The 26,595-nt window shown below is 48.2% G+C and overlaps 2 protein-coding genes across 4 annotated transcripts in view; one reads left to right on the forward strand and one right to left on the reverse strand.

Moving 5' to 3' along the window:
- Nucleotides 1–13,266, forward strand: part of EFHC1 (EF-hand domain containing 1) — a 66,401-nt gene extending 53,135 nt beyond the window's left edge. For 2 of the 3 annotated variants that reach the window (XM_025991052.2, XM_072733740.1), the window contains 3 exons: nt 5,830–5,970; nt 8,986–9,199; nt 10,616–11,324. In XM_025991052.2, coding sequence (XP_025846837.2) covers nt 5,830–5,970; nt 8,986–9,199; nt 10,616–10,687 — 427 coding nt within the window. In that variant the 3' untranslated portion in view covers nt 10,688–11,324. Of the gene's footprint in view, nt 1–5,829; nt 5,971–8,985; nt 9,200–10,615; nt 11,325–13,165 lie in introns of those variants that run through there. The other variant, XM_072733737.1, reaches the window with a different exon arrangement.
- A 1,566-nt stretch (nt 13,267–14,832) lies between these two features.
- The window catches only part of TRAM2 (translocation associated membrane protein 2), an 83,847-nt gene continuing 72,084 nt past the window's right edge, over nt 14,833–26,595 (reverse strand). The window contains exons 6-11 of the mRNA XM_025991053.2: nt 26,220–26,304; nt 25,377–25,447; nt 22,885–22,989; nt 22,464–22,607; nt 21,455–21,618; nt 14,833–20,200 (exon numbers count right to left, since the gene is read on the reverse strand). Coding sequence (XP_025846838.1) covers nt 20,127–20,200; nt 21,455–21,618; nt 22,464–22,607; nt 22,885–22,989; nt 25,377–25,447; nt 26,220–26,304 — 643 coding nt within the window. The 3' untranslated portion in view covers nt 14,833–20,126. The remainder of the gene's footprint in view (nt 20,201–21,454; nt 21,619–22,463; nt 22,608–22,884; nt 22,990–25,376; nt 25,448–26,219; nt 26,305–26,595) is intronic.

The raw sequence follows: 26,595 nt of genomic DNA on the forward strand, positions 1-26,595 counted from the left end.
TCTCACCATGTCTTTCCTGTTTTTAAAGGGTTTATCCAAGAGCCCCACCTAGCAACTTCTGCTGACATCTCATTCTCTGGACTGTCACACAGCCACTCCTAACTGCTGCTCCAAACAAGATAAGGGCACTGTTAGGAAAAGGAGAGGCTGAATGTTGCATTGCACTGGAACCACTGGTGTCTGCCATACTTCCATCATTGCTTACCTGGGCTTCCACAATATCTCCTCGTGTATCTGCCCACATCTACTCTTTCCCTTAATCCATTTTACATATATTATCAGACCAGTCACCCTGGAACTTGGTTCCAAATTCATCAGACTATTCTCCCCTCAACTTTTTGAGGTGTAATTGTGTATAGTTAAAATCTACAACGTGGTGATTTGATATACATTGTGAATGACTACCACAATCAAGTTAATTAACACATCCATCACCTCGCATGGCTATCATTTATTAGGAGTATGTGTTTGTGTATGTGGTGGGAATGCTTAAGATCTCTTTGCAAATATCAAGTATACAGTACAATGCTATTAATCATAGTTACAATGCTGTAGACTAGCCCTCCAGTACTTACTCATCTTGTTACTGAATGTTTGTACTCTTTGACCAACATCATCCCCTTCGCCCAGCCCCTGGTAACCACCCTTCTATTCTGTTTCTAGGAGTTCCTTTTTTTTAATTTTTTTTATTTTTTTAGGATTCCACATATAGATGAGATTATACATTATTTGTCTTTCTCTGGGTTATTTCACTAAGCACAATATCCTTTAGGTTCATCCATGTTGTCACAAATGGCAGGATTTCCTTTTTTATGGCTGAATAACATTCCATTGTGCCATGTTTCTTATGTATGTGTCATGTTTTTAAAATCTGCTCATCCATCTATGGGCATTTAGGTTGTTTTCAAATCTTGGCTGTTGTGAATAATGCTCAGTGAATATGGGAGTGCACATGTCTCTTTGAGATCCTGATTTCATTTCCCTCAGGTATATATCCAGAAGTGGGATTGCTAGATCCTAGATCTTTTTTTTTTTTAATTAATTTTTATCGGTGTTCAATTTACCAACATACAGAAAAACACCCAGTGCTCATCCTGTCAAGTGTCCGCCTCAGTGCCCGTCACCCATTCCCCTCCAACACCCGCCCTCCTCCCCTTCCACCACCCCTAGTTCGTTTCCCAGAGTTAGGAGTCTTTATGTTCTGTCTCCCTTCCTGATATTTCCCAACATTTCTTTTCCCTTCCTTTATATTCCCTTTCACTATTATTTATATTCCCCAAATGAATGAGAACATACACTGTTTGTCCTTCTCCGATTGACTTACTTCACTCAGCATAATACCCTCCAGTTCCATCCACGTTGAAGCAAATGGTGGGTATTTGTCATTTCTAATTGCTGAGTAATATTCCATTGTATACATAACCCACATCTTCTTTATCCATTCATCTTTCGATGGACACCGAGGCTCCTTCCACAGTTTGGCTATTGTGGCCTAGATCCTAGATCTTATTATGGTTCTATTTTTAATTTTTCCAAAGATTTTATTTATTTGAAAGAGAAAGCAGGACAGAGGGAGAGGGAGGAGCAGCTTCCCCACCGAGCAAGGAGCCCAGTGCAAGGCTCAATCCCAGGACCATGGCATCATGACTTGAGCCTAAGACAGATGCTCAACTGACTGAGCTACCCAGGTGCCCCTATTAATTTTTTGAGGAAATTCCATAACTGTTTTCTATAATGGCCATACTAATTTACATTCCTACCTATAGTGGGAATGTACAAGAGTTCCTTTTCTCCACACCCTCCCCAAGTTATTATCTCTTTTTGATGATAACCATCCTAACAGGTGATATCTCATTGTGGTTTTTGCTTTGCATTTCCCTCATGATTAGTGATGTTGATATATATCTACTCATATATCTACTGGCATTTGTATATCCTTTTTGGAAAAATGTCTACTCCAGTCATTTGCCCATGTTTTAATTGGATTGTTTATTTTTTTTGCTATTGAGTTGTAGGAGTTCCTTATATATTTTAAGTATTAACCCCTTATCAGATACATGGTTTGCACTGTGGTTTGATAGTTTGTGTCCCCTAGAATTTATATGTTGGTATCCTGGTCCATATTAAGAGGCCATGTCATGTATTAAGAGGGGAGGGCCTTTGGAAGGTGATTAGGTCATAAGAACCCTATGAATGGGATTACTGCTTTTATAAAAAAAAAAAAAGGCTCCAGAGAATTTGCTAGCCTCCCTCTACTGTGTGAGGACACAGAAGATACTGGCTATGAACCAAAAAGAGCCTTCACCAGCCACTACATGGAATCTGTGGTGCCCTGATCTTGAACTTTTTAGTCTCCATTATTATGAGAATTAGATTTCTGTTGTTTATAAGCTACCTGGGCTCTGGTATTCTGTAATAGCAGCCCGAGTGGACTAAGACAATTTGTAAATATCTTCTCCCTTTTCATAGGTTGCCTTTTCATTTTGCTGATTATTTCTTTTGCTGTGCAGAAACTTTTTGGCTTGCCGTAGTTCCACTTGTTTGTTCTTGCTTTTGTTGACTGTGTTTCTGGTGTCTGATCCAAAAAATCATTGCCAAGACTAATGTTAAGGCACTTTTTTCCCTTTGTTTACTTCTAGGAGTTATACAGTCCCAGGTCTTATAAGTCTTTAATCATTTTAAGTTCATTGTTGTGAGTTCTATAACATAGGGATCCTGTCTCATTCTTTTGCATGGATACCTATTTTTCCCAGCACCATTTATTGAAGGGACTGTCCTTTCCTTATTGCTTATTCACAGCACTCTTGTCAAAGACAGTTGACTATACATGAATGAGTTTATTTCTGGGCTCTATTCTGTTCCATTGGCTTATGTGTCTCTCTTTATGCCCGTACCATATAGTTTTGATTACTCTAGCTTTGCAATGATAGTTTGAAATCAGGAAGTGTGATGCCTCCAGCTCTGTTCTTCTTTCTCAAGATTGCTTTGGCTATTTGGGGTTTTTGTGGTTCCATGCAAATTTTAGGATTTTTTTTTTCTATTTCTGTGAAAAATGCCATTGGAATTTTGATAAGGATTGTATTGAGTTTGTGGATCGCTTTGCATAGTGTGGAGATTTAAACAACTATTAATTCTTTTAATCCAGAAACACAAGATATCTCTCCATTCGTTTCTGCACCTTCTTTAATTTCTTTCAATGTCTTACAGTTTTTGGTGTACATGTCTTTCATGTCCTTAAATTTATTCCTAAGCATTTTATTGTTTTCAGTGCTATTGTAAATGGAATTTTTTCTTTTAGATAAGTCATTCTTAATGTATAGAAATACAACTGATTCTTATACTTTTTTTTTTTAATCCTGCAACTTAACTGAATTTGTTGATTTAGTCCTAACGTTTTTTTGGTGGAGTCCTTAAGGTTTTCGGCACATAGTACATGTCATCTGTGAACAGAGACCGTTTTACCTTTCTCTTGTGTTTGGAGGCGTTTTGTTTCTTACTGAATTGCTCTGGCTAGGTCTATGTTGAATACAAGTGGCAAGAGTGGTCATCCTTGTCTTGTTCACTATTGGATATGGTGTTAGCTGTGGGTTTGTCATATGTGGCCTGTATAATGTTGAAGTAGGTTTCTTCTATCCTTAATTTGTTGAGAGTTTTTATCAGGAAAGAATGCTGTATTTTGTCAAATGCTTTTTCTTTTTTTTTTAATTTTTATTTATTTATGATAGTCACAGAGAGAGAGAGAGAGAAAGAGAGAGAGAGAGGCAGAGACACAGGCAGAGGGAGAGAAGCAGGCTCCATGCACCGGGAGCCCAACATGGGATTCGATCCCGGGTCTCCAGGATCGTGCCCTGGGCCAAAGGCAGGCGCCAAACAGCTGCACAACCCAGGGATCCCCTCAAATGCTTTTTTCTTCATGGAGATGATCATATGATTTTTTATTTCATTCTGCTAATACGGCGTATCACATTTATTGACTTTGTATATGTTAGACCATCATTACATACAAAGGTTAAATACCATTTGATCATGGAATATGATCTTTTTCATGTGCTGTTGAATTTGATTTGCTAGTGTTTTATTGACAAATTTTGCATCTAAGTTCACCAAAGATATTGATGTGTAATTTTCTTGTAGTGTCTTTGTCTGGCTTTGGTATCAGGGTAATGCTGGCCTCATAAGATGCATTTAGGAATGTTCCCTTCTCTTTAGTTTTTTGGAAGAGTTTGAGGAGGATTGCTTTTTAAGTTTTTCTTTAAATCCTTGGTAGCGCTCATCAGTGAAACCATCTGATCCTAGGCTTTTCTTTGTGAGACTTTTTATCACCAATTCAACCTCCTTACTTGTTATTGGTCTGCTTAGATTTTCTAGCTCAATGAGTTAGTCTTATTAGGCTTTGTTTCTACGAATTTATTAATCTCTTCCAGGTAATCCAACTTGTTGATATATAATTGTTCATAATGATCTCTTATGATTCTTTATATTTCTGTGATATCAGTTGTAATAGCTCCTTTAATTTCTGATTTTTGTCTTCTCTTTTTTTCTCAGTGTAGCTAAAAGGTTGTCAATTTGATCTTTTCACAAAACCAGCTGTTTGGTTCATGGATCTTTTCTATCATTTTTCTAGTCTATATTTCATTGTTCTGCTCTGATTTTTATCATTTCCTTCCTTCTGCTAACTTTGTGCTTAGTTTTTTCTTTTTCTAGTTCTTGAGGTATAAAGTTAGGGTATTTTGAGTTTTTGTTTTTTGTTTTGAGAGACAGCAAGAGGGAGAGAGGGAGAGAGCACATGAGCAGGAAGTGGGGAGGGAGGAGAGAGATAATCTTAAGCAAGCTCCACACCCAGCATGGTGCCCAGTGCAGGGCTTGATCTTACAACCCTGAGCCGAAATCAAGAGGCAGATGCTTAACTGACTGAGTTACCCACCCAGATGCCCCAAGATCTTTTTCTTAGTGTAAACATTTATTGTGATAAACTTCTCTCTTAGAATGGCTTTTGCTGCATCCCATATTTTAATATGTCATATTTACATTTGTTTCAAGATTTTTTAAACTTCCCTTTGATCTCTTTTGATTTCTTCATCATACTACTATTAAGAGATCTCCATCACTTGAACTCTAAAGCTCTTAATCTGGTATCTGAGAACCTCCATAGTGTGTCTCCGTATGCCCATGTAACTTGAGTTCCAGCTTACCTTTCCACATTCTACACCCCAGATAAACAGTTTTATTATACTAAGCCCCAGCATTCCTTTCTTCATGCCTTTTCTCAGGCTGTTCCCCGTTGTCCGCAGTTCCTTACATTTCATGCTGTAGGTCCAAGCCCTCACATCCTTCAAGGCTATAGGTCAAATGCCACCTCCTAGTTCACCCCTTCCTGATCTTCTCAGGCTTTGTACCTCCTCTACATGGTAATGGTCATCTTCTCCCTTCAGTGAATGATTTTAAAGTCCATGTCCTAATTTCCTTCTGGAAAGCAGAGATCCTTACTAGAGACAAGTTCCTTCTAACATTGAGCCATACATGTCAATAAATAGTTGTGAGATGAGAGAATATTTCTACTAAGACTGTCAAAGAACTTTGTTCAAAGCTGACATTTGCATGTATCTATGTTAAGTACTAAGTGCTGCAAATGTAATCACTTAATTCTAACAACAATCTTTATGAGGTGGCTTCTTTTCAAAGCTCCCATATGACAGATAATGAAACTGAGGCACAGAACAATTAGGCAATCTACTCAAGATCATGTTGACTTTAAGTGGTAAAACAGCTTTTGAATAAGTGAGATTCTAGAGCTCATGTTCTTTACTACAATTTCTTCTGTCTCACCAGAGAAAAGCACCAAGAAATCGAGAATGTTGCTCAGCTTCCTGATTATCCAGAACTCTCTGAGCAAGGGACTGCCTGTCCTGAGAGTGGGTCTACCTTCACTGGGGCCAAGGAGAGACCCTGGAGCGTGGAACAAGAGTTAAGGTCAGACCAAGGGTTTGATGCTGAACCTTTGCAAGTGAAATGGCCACACTTTAAAGTTCTAATGCATCAAAGAGTTGCCCACTAACCAACCACACTCCAATATAATAAAAAACAAGGTTGGGGATCCCTGGCTGGCTCAGCGGTTTAGCGCCTGCCTTTGGCCCAGGGTGCAATCCTGGAGTCCCGGGATCGAGTCCCACGTCGGGCTCCCGGCATGGAGCCTGCTTCTCCCTCTGCCTGTGTCTCTGTGCCTCTTTCTGTCTATGTCTCTCATAAATAAATAAAAATCTTTAATTAAAGAAAAAAAAACAAGGTTGAAGGCTCTCTGCTGTTGAAGAAAATATGTGAATTCCATTACATTTTGCTAAGTAGAGGGTTTTGCCAAGTTGCTCCTAGAAAAACATTCTAAGAGTGGAATGGAAACCCTGATGTCTTTCTTACCTACGGGAGATCAATCACCCTATATAACTCCTGTTTGCTTTATGGAAAGTAAAAGAAGGGCATTGGAGGGATTGGTACACAGTCTGCACCTAGAGTGATGGGAACCCAGCCACCTCTCTGTTGGCAGTCCCTGTTAAGGATAACTACTGGGCCCCTGTGGTCCTTTGTTAACACGTGGGTCTTACAGCTTTTCTAGAGAATGGTCCTGGTTTGGACCAATAAAATAGGGGCTGTAATTTGTAATTTTCACTAGCTGTCTTAAATAGCAAGCTCTGTTTGAATTAACTCCATCATACTCAAAGGCAGCAGATGCCATAAGCATTTTCCCTATTGTATGAAGCAGTGTGAACATCTGGCCCCTTCAGAAAAGGGAGTTATCTTTTCTTTCCCAAAATGATTGGAGAATCACTTTTTTTTTTTTTTTTAAGATTTTACTTACTTATTCATGAGACCTAGAAAGAGGGAGAGATAGGCAGAGGGAAAAGCAGGCTCCCTGTGGGGACCCCAATGCGGGACTTGATCCCAGGACCCCGGGGATCACAACCTGAGCCAAAGCCACCCACGTGCCCCAGAGACGTCACATTTTAAATATATATACCCTACGGCTCTACTCTTGGGAAGATATGGAAGATTGAGATTTGACTGCTTTCTGCCACTAAAATAGCTCCCTGGCAGTCATTCATAATTTAGTGTAGTATATAGAATTGGAGGTATACCCATCAGATACGCATGTTCTGCTTCAATAATAATGCCAGACAGCATTTAGATACTAGAGATTTTTATTAGAACTTATAGTTTTTTTTCTTACTTATAAAAGTAACATATGCTCAAAATAATATCCAGGGAGTAAACATTTAGAAAATAGAAATAAAAATATTTCCTAAAATCTAACCCAGAGATGATTACCTCCAATATTGCTTTAATATGCATATAAAATAGAATAATCCTTTAGTATTTAGCTTTTTGTACTTGATAGTATACCACGAACATTTCTGATGTTTCATGGGATGTTATATATATAATAAAATATATAAAATAAAAATATGTGATAATATATATATATAACAAAATTTTAAAATTTTAAAAATTAAATCTTTGAAGGGACAAATGAAAAGTTTTACTCCCACTCTGTCTTGCATCTACCTGGTTGTTATCCTCTATTCTCCATAGGTAACTACCTCTTTTTGTTGGTTTTAAAATATCTTCCCAGAGTTTCTTTGCACGTTATAAACAAATTTAAATATATGTTCTTATTCCCTTCCCAACTTTTATGCAAAATACAGCCTTCTGTATCCACTTTTGATTTTTCTCACTAACAAATCCATCTAATCTTCCTGCAACATTGTCCATATTGAATTATCATTATATTGTCTGTTTTTGGATATTGCTTAACTAATTCCTGATTTTTGGATGATTTTTTTTTAGACCTTTAGCTGTTTCAAAACAGCTTTATTAGATTGTATCCAACTTTATATACAACTCATGATTATTTCCTTAGGATAAATTATTTTAAATTCTTCACTGGGCTTTTGCTTCATGTTTTTCAAATTGTTTCTGAAATGTCCTAGCAATTTATACCTTTCCCACCAAGGGTTGCCAACAGGTCAAGAGGGAATTAAGTTGAAAGAGGCCATTTAGAACAGTGAACCTTTTGAATATTATGTGCAGAAGGAAGTAGGAACAAGAAAGCCACGGTGGGACAGGTATTGTGATGGTGTGGAGGGAGAGGGGTCAGCAAGAGGTGGTTGGGCATACTTGAAAGAACACATCAGAACCTAAGTGAGATATCCATTCCAGTCTTGCCTCTGAAGGGACAACTGGAATAAGTCTCTAAGGTCTTTGAGTCTGTTCCTTCATCATCGAAAAAGGAGGAGGAGTGCTTTCTGAGTTTATTCAGGCCCTCATTTTCTCCCAAAGCAGGTTTGTAAAGATGAAATGTGAGTCTTTTCCAGCTCTAAAATTCTTTATTTTTTGGAACAGTACAAACAGTACACACAAAGTGTTCAGAGAAAATAAAAAGTGGGTTTCTGCTTATCCTGGTTGTGTTTTGAAGGGACAACCTCCTTCTTTATAAAGCTGTGTTACTAATCTCTTTTCATTTCAATAAATGCTAAGCCTACACCTCTCAATCTATCATCTTTCATAAAATTAGGAGTAAACTGGAGCATGTTAAAAGTATAAGAGATTCCTGACTCCGTGTGTGTAAAGTTTTAAAACACTTATTTTTAGATGATGTAACATAGATGGTATGGATCTGCAATAGCATTAAGCAGCAGCAGGTGAATCATACAAACCCTGACCTTAGGGAGGTGGAGGCAGTAGATTTGGCTCTGTGGGGTGCAGTGATTTAACAGGTGGCAGCCGGGGAATGGAGCTAGAGTTCAGAAACGCTCTACTCAGGCTCCCCAGTCATCAGCAAACCCTGTAGGCAGGTGGTCAGTTGCCGGTCAGCTCAGTGTCAAAGCCATTTGTCACTAGAAGCTTCCTCAACAACACCAGAGAAGAACTCTGGTCACTGAGAGAAGACTGGTCAAGAATAAATAAGATGCCCAGGTATTTCCTTCCTTTCCACAGCAAGCAAACTAGAGAGGATCCTCCAGGTGTGCAGGAATTGGAAGCATTAATAGACACAATCCAGAAGCAACTGAAAGATCACCCGTGCAAAGACAACATTCACGAAGCATTTCAAATTTATGACCAGGAAGCTTCAGGATTTGTCGACAAAGAAAGATTCTTTAAAATCTGTGACTCTCTCAACCTCCCGATTGATGATTCCTTGATTAAGGAGGTCAGTATGAATTGTTCTTCTGGGTAGATTGCAGAGGCTGTGAACACCTGTTTGTTCTCTTCCAGAGGCAATTGTATATTTTAACAGAAAAATTTAAGATGTTCAAATCAGATCTCTTATTCGGCCCTGGTTATGATGTTTCCCCTGGATTCTCGCATTGGGGTTCTTTGCTAATGGCTGCTGAAGGGCCTTTCTTTAAGTGGGTATGGGCTAGATGGCACACAGTGGCTTATAAGCCATATCCGGTTGAAGGAGGGCTACAGAGGTGATCCAAGAGGGGCAGCCCTGAAGGGAGACTCAGAGGAAACTAGATTGAGCAGGAGCCTATGACCCCCTCGACAGCCAGTGCTTATGGTACCCAGCAGGATAGCTAGCCTGGGAGAAGGTGTGACCACTGCCAGGTGGCAGTGGTTTCTGCCAGTAAGGGGACACACATGGCCAGCTGCAAATGGAGAAAGGTCATGGACATTCTCCTAGAATTTTCATGAGTGAGTGGAAGAGGGTTTCATTAGAAATCCCTTTAGCCAGAGCTTCCCTGGAACCCAGAAAAAAATTTCTCCCACAATTGCCAATGACTATGACTTATCATGGAGACTTCTCGCTGATAAAAAACCACTGCTGTAGACCTTCTTAAAGATCTTTTAGCAAAAAGGGGATGTTTAGAAGTGAAGACTCATTTAGGGGAGTCTGTCCTGTGGTGCTGTAGGGCCTAGGTTGGAGATGAGGATTTTTCAGATACTGGAACATCAGCAAGGGAGGGGCGAAGATGGCAGAAGAGATGTGTTCACTTGGGAAAATGCCCATTTAGCTTCCCAAAGCTCACATTGACAGCTTGCCTGCTTTTGATTTTTAAGTCATTTGTGCTGTGACCTTGACATAGGAGGAACTGCAGTCAGCGGGCAGCGAGGTGGGGAAGGTGTGGGTGGCAAGGATCTGCACACATAAAGGTAACCACAGCAGGTCACTACCACTACCCTCTACAGTTGAGCATCAGGGGACATGGTTTGAGCAGTGATGCACTGCTTCTCGGCCTTTTGACTAAGACCAAGTGAGCAGTGACCTAACTAGATCCTTCTGTTAGGCGTGATCACAGCAGCTTGCTATTTTAGGAGTTTTACTCTGCGCAGACTGGTGGACAAAGCTCATATTTGAATATAAAAATAATTAAAAGTGCTCTAGAAATGACAATGTTCTCATAAATGTTAGTCCTGAAGTCTCAGGCGGGCCATTGCCTCCCTCTGAGCTTCAGCTTCATTAAGTTGAAGATGGGGATTACGTCTGGCCTCCCTGCGCGGTGCACAGGAGCATCTTAGAGACCGCTGATAGGGAGTCTGGCCTGGCTTCCAAGGGCTGCGGATGGTTATTGCTAAGCGCACCCTGCAGCTCTGCGTCACGTGTTCTCTGCTCTCTCCGCAGCTGATCAGGCTTTGCTCTCACGGAGAAGACAAGATTAACTACTATGACTTCGTGCGTGCCTTCTCAAACTGACCTGGCTGACGAGAGAACGCAGGACGAGGCTTTGAGGTTAGCCCTACGTTTTGAAACCCCTTGTGCTTTTCATAGAGGCGTTTACAGGGCTCTTAAAATTCTGCTTTTTGGTTCTTAGATTTCAATCCTACCTAAATCTAAATTAAAATTGGGTCTTTTAAGAGCTAAAATCGGTGCTTTATTTAGGGGGAGGAGGGGGTATTGTGATGGTTAATTTTGTGCATCAACTTGTCCAATCTACGGGGTGCCCAGACTCATTTTTTTTGGGGGGGGTGTGTTTCTGGATGAGATTAACATTTGAATCAGTAGGCTGAGTGAAGCAGCTTGCCCTCCCTGCTGGACGTGGGTGGGCCACATCCAATCCGTTGAAAGCCTGAATAGTAAAGGCTGGTCGTTCCCAAAGGAAGAGAGAATCCCTCCTGTCTGCCTTTGAACTGTGACCTCAACTTCTTCCTGCCTTACGACTCCCACTAAACAGTGGCTCATCCCAGGTCTGGTGCCTGCTGGCCTGGCCTGCAGACTAGAGCTCCACTGTCAGCTCTCAGGGCCTCCAATTTGCTGAGTGTGGATCTTGGGATTTGTCAGCCTCCATAATCATGTGAGACAATTCTTTATAATAAACTTCTTTCTCTACTCATATGTTCCACTGGTTCCGTTTCTCTGGAGAAAGGTATAGAATACAGGTATAGAATGATTAAGGTATAGAATGCCTAATACAGGTATAGAATGATTAAGGTATAGAATGCCTAATACAGGTATAGAATGATTAAGAGCAGAAGGAAAGCTAAGAGAAGCACCATTTGGGGTGTTGGAAATAAGCACTCAGTACTGCTGTTGCTGCGAGCCGATGACCCCCGCCCCACCACCACGTGCCTGCTTACCCCAATATTGTAGGGAAATTCACGTTCTCACTAGTAGAAAATGGAAAAGAATAGGAGTGTGGTACAAATAGTAGGTTATACATTGTTTCACGAAACTTTTGTTTCAACTGAGCGTGTATTTACTGGGTCCTAATAGAAAACATATTCCTTGATGTGAATTATAGTTTAAAAATATATATATAGATAGAAAAACGCTGCTTTTCAAGAACCTGGTCTTGAGATGGGAGGAAAAATAGTTATTAGTTATCTAATGAACTCTGCCTCAGCTTTTTAGAAGCAGGGCTGTTTCCAAGTTAAAGTCCACCACTACCCCCATCTTTATAAATGCTAGCCCAGATTCCTCCCGTCTTCCTCCCTTGGGCAGTGGTGTAAACGAGGGGCAGCTGTCCTCTCAGAGCTGGTGGGGACCTTTCCTGCCATTCTCCTTCTGCTGAGGAGCCAAACTACCTCTAGCTTATTAAAAGGACTGCAAGACGATATATGGTGACTTCTTTCCTACTCCAGGTCGGTATCTCAAGACCTCATTTTTAAATGTTACCCGCAGTCTCTTAACTATTGAAAGCCTAAGCTCTGAGTATTCAGAAGTCCATTTCAGTCTAAGGTAAAAATACTAAGCTCTATACCCTGCTTGCCCAAGCTGAGAAGCGTGTGAGTGTGTGTGTGTGTGTGTGTGTGTGTGTGTGTGTGTGTGTGTGTATGTGACGGGGGGGGGGGAGAGGAGGGGAGAGGGTGGGTGCTAGGATAGGTACAGTGGGTTTGTTCTTCCTTCTGGTTTCTGTTCCTTTTGCCCCCATCTGGCTGTCCCGCTGCTTCTGGCCTTTGCAGTACCTGGAAAGGGGAGGGGAGGGAAGGGAAGGGAAGGGGAGGGGAGGGAAGGGGATACCAGAAGAGGAAGAGGGCAAAGTCTTATTTCTGTGGCAGGTGGAGCCCTAATCTGGGTCAGGGTTTTGAGCATGTCATGTGCCGAAAGGCTGGCTCTTGCTCTCTCTCAGGGCAGCTTTTGTGAGTTCTTAGGACCCTTTCCCACAGGAACCTCCCAGTGCACCATTCTCGGTACAGATGCCCAGTCCCCAGCGCACCTGGTCCAGCAGTACATTCCCTCCAGGTTCCTCCTCATCCCCTTGGAGGCCTATGCGTGGGGGTCCCCGCGGGCTTACCCTTCCAGGGCCTTCACCCTGACCCAGTGTGTCCATCTAGATGGCTCAGCTCAGCTGGTCCCTCTCCTGGAGATGCACCATAGGTGGGAATCAGATACCCTAAATCTCATATGCTCTGAACTCCAGGGGACACATGTCAAACCGAGTCTGTCAAAGCACCTCCCTCACTCAGCTTGTAGCCCTACAGCATCTCTACAGCCCCTTTCAAGAAACCACACCCCAGTAACTTCCCCACAGCCCTTGCAAGAGGGAAGGTCAGAGAAGTTTGGATCCTCAGTCTTCCATGGACCGGCACCGACTGCAGCACATAGAGATCCCCACCGCCTTCCATCTGTCTGAGATGGAGACCTCAGGAAAAGGCCCTCCGACCACCTTTTGTGGTCCAGGCTCTGAGCCCATCTAACCTCGTCTGACAGTTCTCCTTTGGTTCCCTGTCCCAGCCCCATGGCAGCGGGGAGCAGGATGAAAAAATGTAAGCCCCACTGTGAAGGTCAGATGTGGCCCCAGAGGACGTCCCGAGCACGGCGGGCAGCATTCACACACGTCGCTGCAGCTCACGGTCTGCTCCTCGCTTCCAGCCTTAACCAAGACGGATGCTTGGGATCTGTCTGCTCTGTCCCCTGGGACAGACCACTTCCCAGAAGACCAGAGCCAGCAGGTCATGCTGGGGTTGCACGCTCCCCACTCAGACCCGCTGATTTCCACACGACAGCTGAGTGGAGGAGCCACACACGTACATCCTTCTCCTAGTGAATTCCGGTGGTGCCGCAGCCATCGGACGTCATCCAGGTGACAGTCCCACCCAGCAACCAGCTGGGGTCCTGGCTCAGGTGACAGAAGAGCGGAGCATTGGCCTGCAGCAAGCAGTATCGTAGGGAGGAGCATTGGCCCCGTGTGAGGGGTCACCAGGGAGGGGAGACAAGCGACCTCACTACTAGCGTCTGGCCCAGAGGCCAACAGTGCAGCTACCCACTCTAACTGAACAGTGTGCACTGGGTGCCTTAGAATGGCTTATGCACTTGGGGCTAGCAAAAGCTGCCCTGACGGCAAAGAGTGCTCCGAGTTAACCACTGCTCGGGCCTTGGGCCTGGACCCAACTGTCTGCCGCACCAGGAGGCCTTGAAAATACCATCTAATTATGGTGTATCAGACCACAGCTATAGGCTTGGAGGGTATTTGGGACCAACAGGTGGAGAGATCTCTAAATGTTTCCAGAGAATCAAGGGTCCCTAGGGTGAGTGACTCATTAATATCCTGCTGGCACCTGAGTACATGTGTTCATAAAAAAAAAAAAAAATTAAATGCTTTACTTATACCATGAACTGAGCCTCACTATCCCTCAAATCTCACCACCACCACTCCCTGCAAAAACAAGCAGCAAGTACACAGCCTCCGGAACTGTGGAACACAGATGAGCAAACAGGCTCAGAAAGGTTTACTGCCCAAGGTCACCTAGCTGCTTATGGCAGAGTGACACGGAAACCCAAGTCTGCCCCAGAGCTTGGCCTCTGTGGGTGTCATTCACCTTCACCTCAGGTGAACGCATCCTGTAGAATCCTCATGCGCGGTGGGTGTAAACCACCACCTATGACTGCACTCCTCTCCTGAGATCTCTAAAGATGGCTCTGGAAAGCTCAGACTGCTGCAGGCAAGAGTAGGCCACAGAACTGACACCAGCAATCCGCGCCCCCCCCCCCCCCCGTCATTACTAATACTATTTGGCACCAACGCTAATATTTTACACGCATGCCTGCTTCCATCTCTAAGCCTGGGACCTCACAAGGCAGCAGGCATGAGTCTGCGGTGCTTCCCCGGGGAGCTTGTCTGCAAACCTTGTGTCAAAACTCCTTTCCACTCTTCTGCTTTATAATTACAGACTCAAAACTGCCTATCACTACCTAGCACTCGAGATAACTTTTCTCCATCCTTGATTCTAATTCCCTCATCCACATGACCAAAATGAACAAATACAGCTCAAGAAAGATCTACAAGAAAGGATTCATAGTGAAAAACAATGTAAATGAGACTAAAATTGACAATTATTTTTCAAGTGAAAGCAAATGGAAGCATCCAGATTAAAAAGCAAGAGAAGGAAATATTAACACAATTAGACTGATAATTCTATGCCTTTTATTCAGTTATTTCAAAAATATTTGTTGATTTTTCAAAATGTACATTTAAAAAAAATCCATACAAAACTGTAATTTGTTTTAAAACCAGACAGAAACCGTGGAAAAGGCTTTTGAAAAAAGTTCACTGAAAGTAAAAAGAACCCCCCCCCCAAAAAAACAAAACAAAACAAAACCTTTTACATGAAAGCATAAATACGGCAGGTACAAATTTTCCTTGAGTTCCTTGTTGAAATTTGGTCCATAACATGAACAGGCTAAAGTAGAAAAACAAAGAGACAACTTGTCCACATTTGCATTATGAGTTGCTCATGGCACCAGCAGCCTCAGCTCATCCTTCAGGTGTTTAATAAACAAGAAGTGAAAAATGAGGTGTGTGGTCTCATCACATAAACACTCGCGTCCGTACCCAAGGAAACGGTGGTACTTCAGGCCCAGCCAGCTCCTAGCAGGTGAACAGGGCTGCTTCTCAGAACAACCTCCTTCCTCTCCACACAAACAAGAAACTCTAGAATGCTTTTAGGCAGAATGACGGTGACATCTCAGGTGTGACAAGAGATCTTATTCCCAGACACCTATTTAATGCCCCATCGTAAGGATGGTGGGATTTTTTTTTTTCCTTTTCATCAGAATTTTGTTAAACTATATGATGATGCTACAGTGTTCTAGTAGAGTGCCACAGAAACCCAGCCAGGACGAAGACAATGACAGCAACGAAGGGAAAGTGGCACCCATTTCTTCTGTAGGGGATGACGACCAGCCTCCCCTGGGGCCCTTCCCTCCCCGACTGCAGGGTGTTTGGGGACAGTGGGGCCCGTGGAAAGACCACCGGCTGGGAGAGTTATTGCACAACCCGGAGGAGCAAGGCAGGCAGCTGCTGCTAACATAGGGAACACTGAATTAGGAGCGCCAAGGAATTCTGCAACAGCCAGATGAGACCCACGGTCAGCCCAGGCTCTGTGAGCAAACACTTGTGACTGGGAAGTAAAAGTAAACACCTTTATTGTATCAGCTGGGGGTTGAATGGGAAGAGGAGGTTATAGCCAGGCTACCTTTCTTTTTAATCCGGTGTGCTGGGGCGGGGGGGGGGGGGGGGGGGGGCGCTGGCCCCTTGAGGCCTAGTGCTCCCCGAGGTCTCTGGGCCTCCCACCCCAGGTAGGAGGTGCGGGTGCCTGCAGCTGGGCTGTCGGGGCTTCTGCAGCCGCCCACGTGGGCCAGAAAGCCGACACGAGGGAGAAACCAGGAACAAAACCTACAACATACTCTGGACCCCAACACCATGGAGGGAGGGGACCAAGACCAATGAGGCCAAACTGTCACAGTCCATGTCCCCTCTTCGAGTACATGTACCAGGGTCCAGGGTCACGTGACAAACCATGCTCGAGGCCTGGCTGTGGTAGGGGGGTGTGGGGAGGCCACCCAGCACAAGCCAAGGCTGGAAGACTGTGCAGCAAGTAAGGCACTTCTTACATAAAAAGGCTGAGGGTCTGCTCAGGAAAGGAGCCCTCAGGGGTCACCGAGCACAGGGTCAGCCCAGGACACAGAAGTCCCAATGCTTTTCTGAGGCCGCTCTACAGAGAGGGAGTGGGCCGGAGGGGAGGCAGCTGCCCTCCATGGCTGGGAACACCAGAGTGAAGGGAGGGGAGTCGGTGAAGACTTCCTCCCGGGGCCAGCTGGGCCGGGGAGGGCCTCTATTGAAGTTTCACACGATCTGACAATGACCCGGGTCCCCAGTCGTGCCCACAGTTCCTACTGAGGGGCAGGGCCACGGGCGGGGAGGCAGCAGGAGGGAATAAAGACCACTCTGTTGTCCTGCCTCCGTCAGGGAGGAACAGGGAGCCGTGACATTCGACATTTGGGAATGAAGTCCGTTCCCTTGGGTCTCTGAGGCCTGCGGCCGGGGAGGAACACTCGACCAGGAAGGCTAAAACCTGTGAAGGAAATCCAAACCAAGCCTTCCATAGCCACATGGGGCCTGGCAAGCCACTGCAAATTTTAAAAGGCATCCAGGGAACAGAATTTGCTCCTGTGGAATCTTGGGAGGGGGTATCCTCTGTCCCTACCTCTCCTTCACCACTTAGGAAAAAAGCCCAAGGGTACTGAGGAAGGAGGTCTTTAGAGGAGAACCCAGACGCGCACTCCCCCGAGAACACCCAGGCCAGGCTTCAGGGGTCTCTAGGTGCCGAGGGATTCCAGTCAAGAGAAGCACCTGCAAAGTGGCCAGAGCCACAAGGTCTATTTTGGTTTCTGAAACGTTAGTGAGCCCTGCCTTGGGAGAGAAACAGAAAAGGCTCCTGGCAACCGTTTAGGTCTGGTGGCCTCCCCCTGCCCCCAGCACACACAGGGTGAGAAAGCACTAGGATGGGGGCAGAGCAGCTCCCCTCCTGGCTCTGCCTGCACCCCTTTCCTCCAGAAACTTCCCTACCTTCAAAAAGAACACGTGTAACTTATTAATAGTACAGTTATCAGAGCCTGATGGTAAAATAACTCTCTCACCACCGAACCCCAGCAGCACAGGGTCCCCCAGCCCCACCACATGGCCTGCCTCTCCCACCACTGCCACCTGCTCAGCCGCCTCCGTGCCCGGGCTGGTCAGGGGAGGTCTGGGGCAAGGCGGCTGGTGCTGAGGTAGATGAGCGTCTGTTCTCCTGCTCTTGCCGAGCCCTCCTCTCAAACTTGGAGCTGGCCTGGCCTCCTGGGCACAGAACAGCGTGTTGAAGACCCACGAAGACAGCCAAGGTGGCCCAATCAGGACAAGCCAGCACAAGCAGCTTAGGACGAACTGGGGTTATTTCCGCCCCTGGCAACCTGCTCGGAGCCAGCCTGCCAAGCCCAGGCTCCGCTCTGAAACGTGGCGGGGATGCCAGTGGGGTGACAAAGCACCCTACAGTCACTCTCCTCGCCCCTGCCCTCTAATCATGCCTAAGGCCCAGCTGGTGACATGGGAGCCTTACTCATAGTCTCAGGGGTGTTGACATGGCTGGAAAAAAAAAAAATCTTATGACCCCTCAGCCCAGCACACACCCGTCCTTTAAGAAACAGAGCCTATGTTGGCCCCAGCCACTTGGGGAGGTGGGGGAGGGGTGCCACCTCTGAACCACACATGCCACAGCACCAGACGCTTGCAGGAGACTTAGGGAACATGAGGCCATGTGGTCTCAAGCAACAAATATTTAGTATGTCTATGGACGTGAGAAAGGAGGCCGTCTGACAGCATGCCTCAAGCCGCTCTCCCCACCTCCTGGCCTGCAGCACATGCGTACCTGCCAAAGCTGAACGGGGGCTCACTTGGGGGAGTGGCCCCTGGCGGGGAGCAGCACGCTGCCGGGACGCAGCCAGGGGAGAACCGGGATGGGCAGTGTGGCTGATGGGGCAGGTATGGAGGCTGCTGGCCTCACAGGGCAAGGTAGGGGGTGTGAACAAAACCACAGCCTGGGTGCGGATATTTGGTCAAGTGGCTAAAGGGGGTATTGGCTCATCTGCTGGGTTGACACCAAGCCACCTGCTTGGCAGCGTTCTGCTCTATGGCCCAGAGAAGCGTCAGAGAAGATGGGAGAAATGCATCTATCCCAAAATGCCATCCTGCTTCCTAAGGCTCCTCAGAGGCCAAGGGTAGCTCTTCCCATTTCCACACCTCTATCCTGGACAGAGAGGAGGGTATACGATGGTGTTCGGGTACAAATCCTGCAGACCCTGGAAAATTAAATCTATCTCTGATACAAGCAACATGGGAAAGGGGAGTTGCCATGATGAAAAGGCCCATCTCCCCCTTTTGAGGATAATAATCCAAGGTTTAGCTTCTACTGTGATACCAGAATAGAGGACCAGCACATCAAATGACACCAACATCTCTACACCCACTGAAAACTCCCCACACCTCAGCGCAGAGTTCAAGAGTTCTTAACAACTCTAAGAGCCTAAGAGCCTGACCCCTTCTAGAAGTCCTCCCCAGGCCCCATACAGACTTGGGGGCCTTGTCTTTGGGTGGAGAAGAGGGAAGGACTATGTGAGGGGCAGGGCGGGGGCCTCCCTGTGGCACCGCTGTGTCTGCTCATCTACCCTGCGGATGCATCTGAGTCAGTCCTGCTTTTGTACAGCCTAAAACGTTGCAGGTACGCTCAGCAAACATCACAGGGTGGCAACCACTTAACAGATGAGCGGGCAGGTAAGTAGCTGGGCGACCCTCCCTGCAGCACCAGGGGGGCCAGTGGGGGGACCTTGGTGTTCCTGCAGCAAGAGAGACGAAGGCAGGCCATGAGGCCAGCCCCTCGCAGGGCCGCCTGCATGTGGGCTTCAGGACCCGCATCTCCAGACTGCTCTGTGAACTGTGGTTTAATTGGGGTTTGAATGCTGGTGAACAGTTGAAAAAGCAGCCCGGGCTGAAGAGAGGCCTAGGTCGACCACTCCATCATCTCTGCCACCGTTACCTTTCCAGAAGAGCCTGCTGCCCTGTCCACTTTGTTCTTGCTCTAGAGGGTGGGAAGGCTTGTCCTCCTTCGGCACCTCCCCAGCAGAGTGGGGGCTGACTGGCCTCCATCCAGGACTGGCCACCAGGAAGCAGTCTTGAGTCACGGGACCCAACACAGTTACCACCACCTTTCAGGAGTCACAGGTCGCCATGCCCAACAGTCAAATGCCCCGGCATTGCCAAGGGGCAGTGGCGCCACCAGGCCTCTGGACTGGAACCATACATCTGGGTTAATCAGCACCTGGAGATAATGATCCCAGAGGGCTGGTCTCTCCTCTCCTTGCCCCAACACAGGGCCCCCCAGGGGCCTGCGACCAGCCCCGGGTGGAGGCTCACTGGCACGAGGCTTCTGACTTTGACAGGTCCTGGGGACTGATGGTGGGTGTTGGATGGCTGGGATTGCAATTTGAGCTCCCTCTCATTGTAAAAATCAGACACAGAAAAATTGCACAATACGGTGAAAAGTCAGGGGAAGCAGCCATGAAGGAAGAGAAAGAGGAGGCAAGCAGAGAGACAACAACGAGAGCCTGGGCTTCTAGAAACCCAACACAGCACAGAGGTGAGGACATGAGGTGGCTTGAGGGAGAGAAAGAAGAAGAGTTTTGGTTTTATTGAGAATGGTTTATGGAAGAGGAAGGAGAGAAAACCAAGAAAGAAGAAAGAAGAAAAGCCCCGTTCGAAGACAGGTTCCTGCTGCTTGAGACGCAGCATCAGGAGCAGGCGGGGGGAGGCAGTGGCGGGGGCCGGGCTCCCCACCTTCCTGCTGGGCACCCACGACAGGATCCCTGTTCCGGCACTTTGGCCTCAAGGAGACTTGAGTTTCTTAGTCCGTGGGGAGGTCCCATTCTCCGCTTTCACCACTCCGTTTTCATGGTAACCTAGGAAGTGAAGCGGACAGACAGACGTGGTGTTTCCCCCGGGCTCCGCGCACACGGAGAGGGGCCTGGGGGCGGGGGCAGCACACACGGGACAGGTCAGGAGGTGTCTGAGGTGGCTCCCCCCGAAAAGAGAAACCAGCACACGGTTCCTGGGGGGTCCTGCTTCCCACGGGGTGACTCTGCCAGAGGTGGGTGGTCTCTGTCCTTTAGTGGAAGTGGGCAGAGGTGACATTCAGTGGTGACCCAGGAACAGGCTTGGGGCCTGTCCGCTTGCCCGCCCCAGCCTCAGGCTGGGCCAGATCTGAGGTGGAATCCCACAGATGCCACCAGTGGCCTCTGTTTCTCTCGGCGCCCCACAGGGCACCAGCCACTTTGGCAACCACTCCCGGGGAGGAGAGAACAGAGAGGAGGAAGCAGAGGCTGCAGGGACAGGTATTACTCAGAGGCCCAGTACTCCTCTGGCAGAAAAAACTGTGCTGTCATTCTATTGTTGTCAAAAACCCCTCCCTGTGCTTGCTCAAAGTCATTCGGGCTGCAGCCTCGCGCCCCACATCCACTCCCAGCCAGGCCTGACGCATCACACCCAGCCGTGCACGTGTCTGCTTCAAACACACAGGAGCTCTTGCCAAGCAGGCCACACCTGGAGCAGGGCAGGTGAGTCAGAGAACAGAGCCTGGTGCAGACAGGCCCCCAGGCTGGACAGAAAGGGCCAGGCTGGCAGTGGCCTGGGACCTGGGACAGGTGGTTACTGGTGTGTGGCCGGGGCCAAAGGAGAAGTGGGTGTCCCACCCCTGCTGCCCACCCAACACTGTGTCACCTTGAGTCATTCGTGGAGACAGAGGAGGAGCCAGCGGCCTGGGAGGCAGGCGCAGGCCGAGATGAAGAGCAAGAGGGCAGGCGAGGACAGAGCCGCTGTGCCGTGCAGAGAACAGGCGACAGATCTTGGCTGGTGTTCAGAAGCCACTTCGAGGACACGCTTCCCGCCAGAGCTCCCCGCCCAGCTGCTGCCCTGCCCCACCGTGGCCAGGAGGGCTCCCTGCCTAGTCAGGGCCAGCCTCACCCACAAACGGGGCCCTGGCCCATGCCCAGCCACGTGCCAGTCAGGCCCTGGCAGGAGCCAAAGAGCCTGGGCCCCGGGAAGGACAGACAAGCGGCAGGACTGGTCTGGGGAGAGCCTGAGGTGCCAGGTCTGGGCTCCTCCCCATCCATCCCAGACAGACTTTGCTGCTACCTGCCCGTGGGCCTGGCACTCACCAGATTCCCTCTTGATGAGCCTGGCTGGCAGTCTGGGGGCAGCTGGGACTCTCCGCTTGGCGCTCTGCTCATTCCAGTATTCCCGCCAATGCCGCAGCTGGGAGTGGATGAAGCGCCACATGAGCCAGGCCTGGGCGGCACACACCAGCAGTAGCACGCAGAGCCTGCGGGGGGACACAGTGGCCCCGGGAGCCGAAGGGGAGAGACATCAGGCAGGAACCCTGCAGCTCCCGTGGCCATCACCCTGGGCAGCAGCATGCCCCTATCCAACCACCAGTACCAGGGAGAGTGGTTCAGAGCCAGCCTCAGCTCTGGCACACCTTGGGACTGGTGACAAATTGGGGGGCAGGGAGGCATAGAGACTACGGAGGAGGAGGTGACAGACGCACGTCCAGCTCCATAGACACACTGCTCCCTGGCCTCTTTCATACCGGTAGCACAGAACAGGACTCATTTAAGCTCCATATATATATAGTGAAAGAATTCAGATGAACTGAACTAGGATACAGCAGAATGATTCTAGAGGAGCGGCTTCCCATCTAATATGCCACTTAAAAGCTGAGCAACACGGGACAAATCACAGGCCCAAGGCTGGTATGGAAACACAATGGCTTCCTCCCTGCCACTGTGGAAGGCCACCGGCCCAGTGCTGAGCACATCACTGCGAAGAGTCCCCAGCATGGTTGTCACGATCTATTGGGAGCTAGACGTGATCCTGATGGTGCCCCAGGAGGTGCTGGACAAGGGTGAGGGGACTCCCCCGTGGGGACCCTGACTGCAGTCCCCCCCAGGCCCGGCCCGGCAGTGGAGATGGTTTTGCTGGAAGCAGAAGGCTGGTATTCCTTCTCCCCTCAGGCCTGCTGGCTAGAGATCTCCAGCTAAACATCCGTGTGTGGGAGACTCGGGGGTCTGTTGCCCCTTGTCCTTCCAAAGCTGTGCCGAGTTCAGGAGGCTCCTGGCAGTGCTCGGGGGCCTTGATTTACCTCCCTGGGGCTTGTTCCCAGCTCACCTGCAAAGTAAGGTGTTGAAGTTCCCTTTCTCGGGGTCAAAGGCCTGGTTCTCCATACGAGCAAGTCCAAAGCCAATGGCCAACACGGCGAGTGTGAGGATGAAGAGGCGCGTGATTCCAAATACAGCAGCCCAGGCATTAAACCTGCTCGTGGAGGTAGAAAAGGGACTGTCAGCCTTTAGGGCCCGGGAGGGAAATGTCACCCACTTCTCCAGAAGCAACTCTAAGTGGAAAGATCATGCAAGGGTAGCTGAGTAGGATGTCTCAGGATCTTACTCTTTTTAGAGTAAGATGCTCTAAAAATTAACCTCGGGTGCTGCCTACAGGTAAGGGGCAGTTTATACCCAGGGCAGGACCCTCCCATCAGCCAGGCCTTGCCCATGGCACCTCCGAGCAGGCACGCCTGCCTCACACCACTTACAGCTTCTCGTTGTTCTCGTCTGCAAAGTAGAAGAGTCGAGCCATGTGGAAGAGGAACTCGGTGGAGTACTGCAGCAGCAGCAAGATGAGGCCCAGGCGGCTCAGGCTGGGAGAAACAGACAGGCCTCACAGTCCCCCCAGGATGCCGCAGAGAGCAGGGGCCAGGCCATGGCCCAGCACCCTGGGTTCCATGCTTCCCACGCCTGCTTTCCCTGGCTGGCCCTCCTCATCCTGTAGGATCCAGTTCTGCTGTCTGACCTTTAAGATAATACCGAATCCCCTGGCCATCCACCTGCCCTGTCTGGGTCAGGAGCCCCTCCCTGCCCCCACAGTGAACCTAGCTTAGGCTCTCACGGCACCTGTCACCTTGCATGCACCCTGCCCCAGGACCAAGCACATAAAAGGTGCTCAGAACAAGTGGCTGAATTTTGCATGTAGAAATACAAGGCATTCCTACTGTGTGGCTGTTCATTATCCAAGTCTTCATGGCTAAGAGGTACACGAAGAAGCAAGACTCGACATAACGCAAAAATATGTGCTAATGAACCAACCTCTTAAAAAATGAGCACCGCCCACTCAGACATTCCCCCTCTGCTCCATTCCTGGCACGGTGTAGTTACTTTCTTAGGCAGCTGGCTACCGACAGTCAACTGTAGTTCAAAGAAATGCAGAAAGACTGCAAAGTCCAATTGCAGATCCTGCTGAACATGCAGGGGCTTCAGGAAGTAAGATAATGTGGGAGCGCTCTGACAGGCAGCGCTAACTACGGCTTCCGCCAATTCCACCCAACAAGACCAAGGCAGGGCAAGGCTGACTGGGAGGGTGGCTAGATCCTGAGGATGGTGGAAAGAAGGATGTGAAAAGTGGCCAATGTCTTCACATGACCTGGAAAGTCCAACATGGTCTTGCCTATGACCTTACCTCAAACCTGAGTCACCTCTCAAGAGTTCCCTCCCCATGACAAAAGTGCCAAGGAGACAAGTCAATCTCGTGCATTACCCAGCTCTATTATTCTCATCGCACTTTCCAACATAGGAAACTCCATTCCTTTCAGCATGGAGTCCAATGTGGGGCTTGATTTCACGACCCTGAGCTCATGACCTAAGCTGAAATTGAGAACTGGACACTCAACCAACTGAGCCACCCAGGTGCACAGAAACTCAATTTTCTTAATGGCCTACCACCTGCTGGAACGGACACCCCAGGAGAGCAAGACCTTGGACTGCGTTCACCCAGATGTGATAGCAGCTCCTAAAGCAGCACCTGGCCCAGGGGAGGAGCTCGGATATGTGTTGAGTGAGGGAAGGCCTCTAAAAGTTAAGCTCTTCACCAAATCAAGGCCCTGCATCAGTCAAAGATCGGTCTTCCCTGGGAAATCGTGTAGTTAAGGGGTTCTCCTTTCCCCACATTCACTTCTGCAAACCAGAACAAGGATGGAAGAGAAGAAAAGTCATGGTTCGTACGTGAGCACAGAGGCGGCTGTGCCAGCATCTCTGGGGAATGGAATGGGCCTCATTTTGGAGGATCTGCTGCTCTCTGCCCTCTTGGTTCTATTCTGATTCCAAAACAAGGATCACAGGACTCTGCCCAAACAGGGTCAGATGCCTATCCATCTCCTTCCCTAGGACACGTCAGATGTGGAAAAAAAACAGACTTTACTTTGGGAGGAAGAATGATGATACAGTAGGGACCTGATAGCAGGCAGCTTTCTCCAAGGTCCTGCCTGCATAGCCTCACCTGTGTCCTTGCCACACGCTGCTGGGCACAGCACAAGAGCAGAACTGGTCCCCCCATATAGCCTTTGCGCCCCCAAAGGCCCAACCAGGAGCTGACGCCGTTTCAGCCTCCAGAGACAAGAGAGCAGATTCAAGAGCTGCCTTCCTCTTAACTCCATCACCCCAGGTCGGCCATCCTCACAGGACACCAGCTGTGAGGACCTTGGGGACGATGGACCCGAGGACCTCCAGGGAGCCTCACAGAAAGTTATACAACCCTCAAAATGTTGGCCCAGAGAAAGTGCAGAGTGTTCTCCTATCCCACATGGATAAAGCTTAAGAAAATTCCAAGTTACCAACGACATATCCTACTCATCAATAGTATTCTTTTTTAAGCGACATTTAAGGCCAAACACTACAGCAGCTCCTTCAACTTCAAAGCGTTGGTTCAAGTGCCAACGTCCCTCGAAGCCTTCCCTGGCTCCACATCAGGATGAGTTAGTCACACTTCTGGGTTCCCATGGCAGAGGATACATACTATAGCATGGCACCTGTCCCACTAAGCAGTCCTCACCTGTGCCTACAGCAGTTTCTCCTGCTGGGCTAGGCATGAAGCACTAAAGATACAGGAATCACCACCTGTGCATTCCCAGGTCTTAGCACAGTGCTTGGCAAACAGAAGGGGTCTAATAAATGCCTCCTAATTGAGCGCATGTGTGGAGAGACACACGGACATAAAAGGGCATGGAAATGTGACCAGCTCCGTGGTCATACTCACTTTAAGAGGTATGCTCCAGCTATGTGGACCAGGTACAGACAAATGTATTGGAGCTGGCGGGGAATTTCCTCCTGCAAACAAGAGAAGCAGACGGTGAGTGTGCTCATTCCCTAACTGAAGATGCAGGAATGGAGGGGAGGTCCAGGGGGACGAGGGGGGCCTGGGCAGGGCTGCTCTGACATAGCCAGTCCTAGATCATGCCAGAGGCCCATGTGCCAGGCTGCTGGAAAGTGAGAGGGTAAGGCACCAGCTTCAGGTCCATGGGGTTGGATGGGGTTGAGAAAGCAGAGACAGGGACTAGGGAACAGGGCTCTTGGAAGTAATTCAGAAGGAGGCTATTTAAAAAATAAATAAGGGCAGCCCGGATGGCTCAGCGGTTTAGCACCACCTTCGGCCCAGGGCCTGATCCTGGAGACCCGGGATCGAGTCCCATGTCGGGCTCCCTGCATGGAGCCTGCTTCTCCCTCTGCCTGTGTCTCTGCGCCTCTCTCTCTGTCTCTCATAAATAAATAAAACCTTTAAAATAAATAAATAAATAAATAAATAAATAAATAAATAAATAAATAAAGACTGAGAAAGGCAAAAAACCTCTGCTCTGCTATCCAGAAGACAAGAGGCAGACCTCTTTAAAGAGAGGTGTCCAGTGTGGGAGGCAGGAGAGGCAGTGGTGGCCTGTTCTCAGGGAGGGTTTGCTGGCTCAGCGCTTTGCACAACCCGCTGACAGGCCTCGGGTTACCACCCAGCTCCCTGCTCCTAGAGGAAGGCTCCACAGCTTAGCACTGGGAATAGCATGGAGCCGGGGGGAGGGGAGGTCACAGGGCTTCCTGGATGGGGAATACTCACCTTCCGTACCTTCTGGAAGTACAGCTCAGGAAGTGCGTGCAGCCAGTAGGCCAGCTGACACAGGTAGAAAAACTTCACCTGGAAGCTGGAGACAAGGGAGGGATGAGTGAACTCCCTGCAGGTACTCCCTATGCACAGGGGAGGGGCGGGGGGGAGCACTGTGGGAAGAGCCAGTCCAGGAGCCAGAGGGAGGCCCTGAGCTGAGGGAACCCCGCTCCACAGATGAGAACATTTCAGGGGACACAGAGTCCATGGAGGGTAACAAAAATGGTGAGAATACCCTGGCTCGGAGAAGGGAAGGTGGAGCATGGACAATGAGGATGGAGCGTCAATATACTGATGAGTGAACAGAGCCAAGAAGCAAAGGCGGCCTCTC

The sequence above is a fragment of the Vulpes vulpes genome, chromosome 1 (genome assembly GCF_048418805.1).
Source record: "Vulpes vulpes isolate BD-2025 chromosome 1, VulVul3, whole genome shotgun sequence".
Lineage (NCBI taxonomy): Eukaryota > Metazoa > Chordata > Mammalia > Carnivora > Canidae > Vulpes > Vulpes vulpes.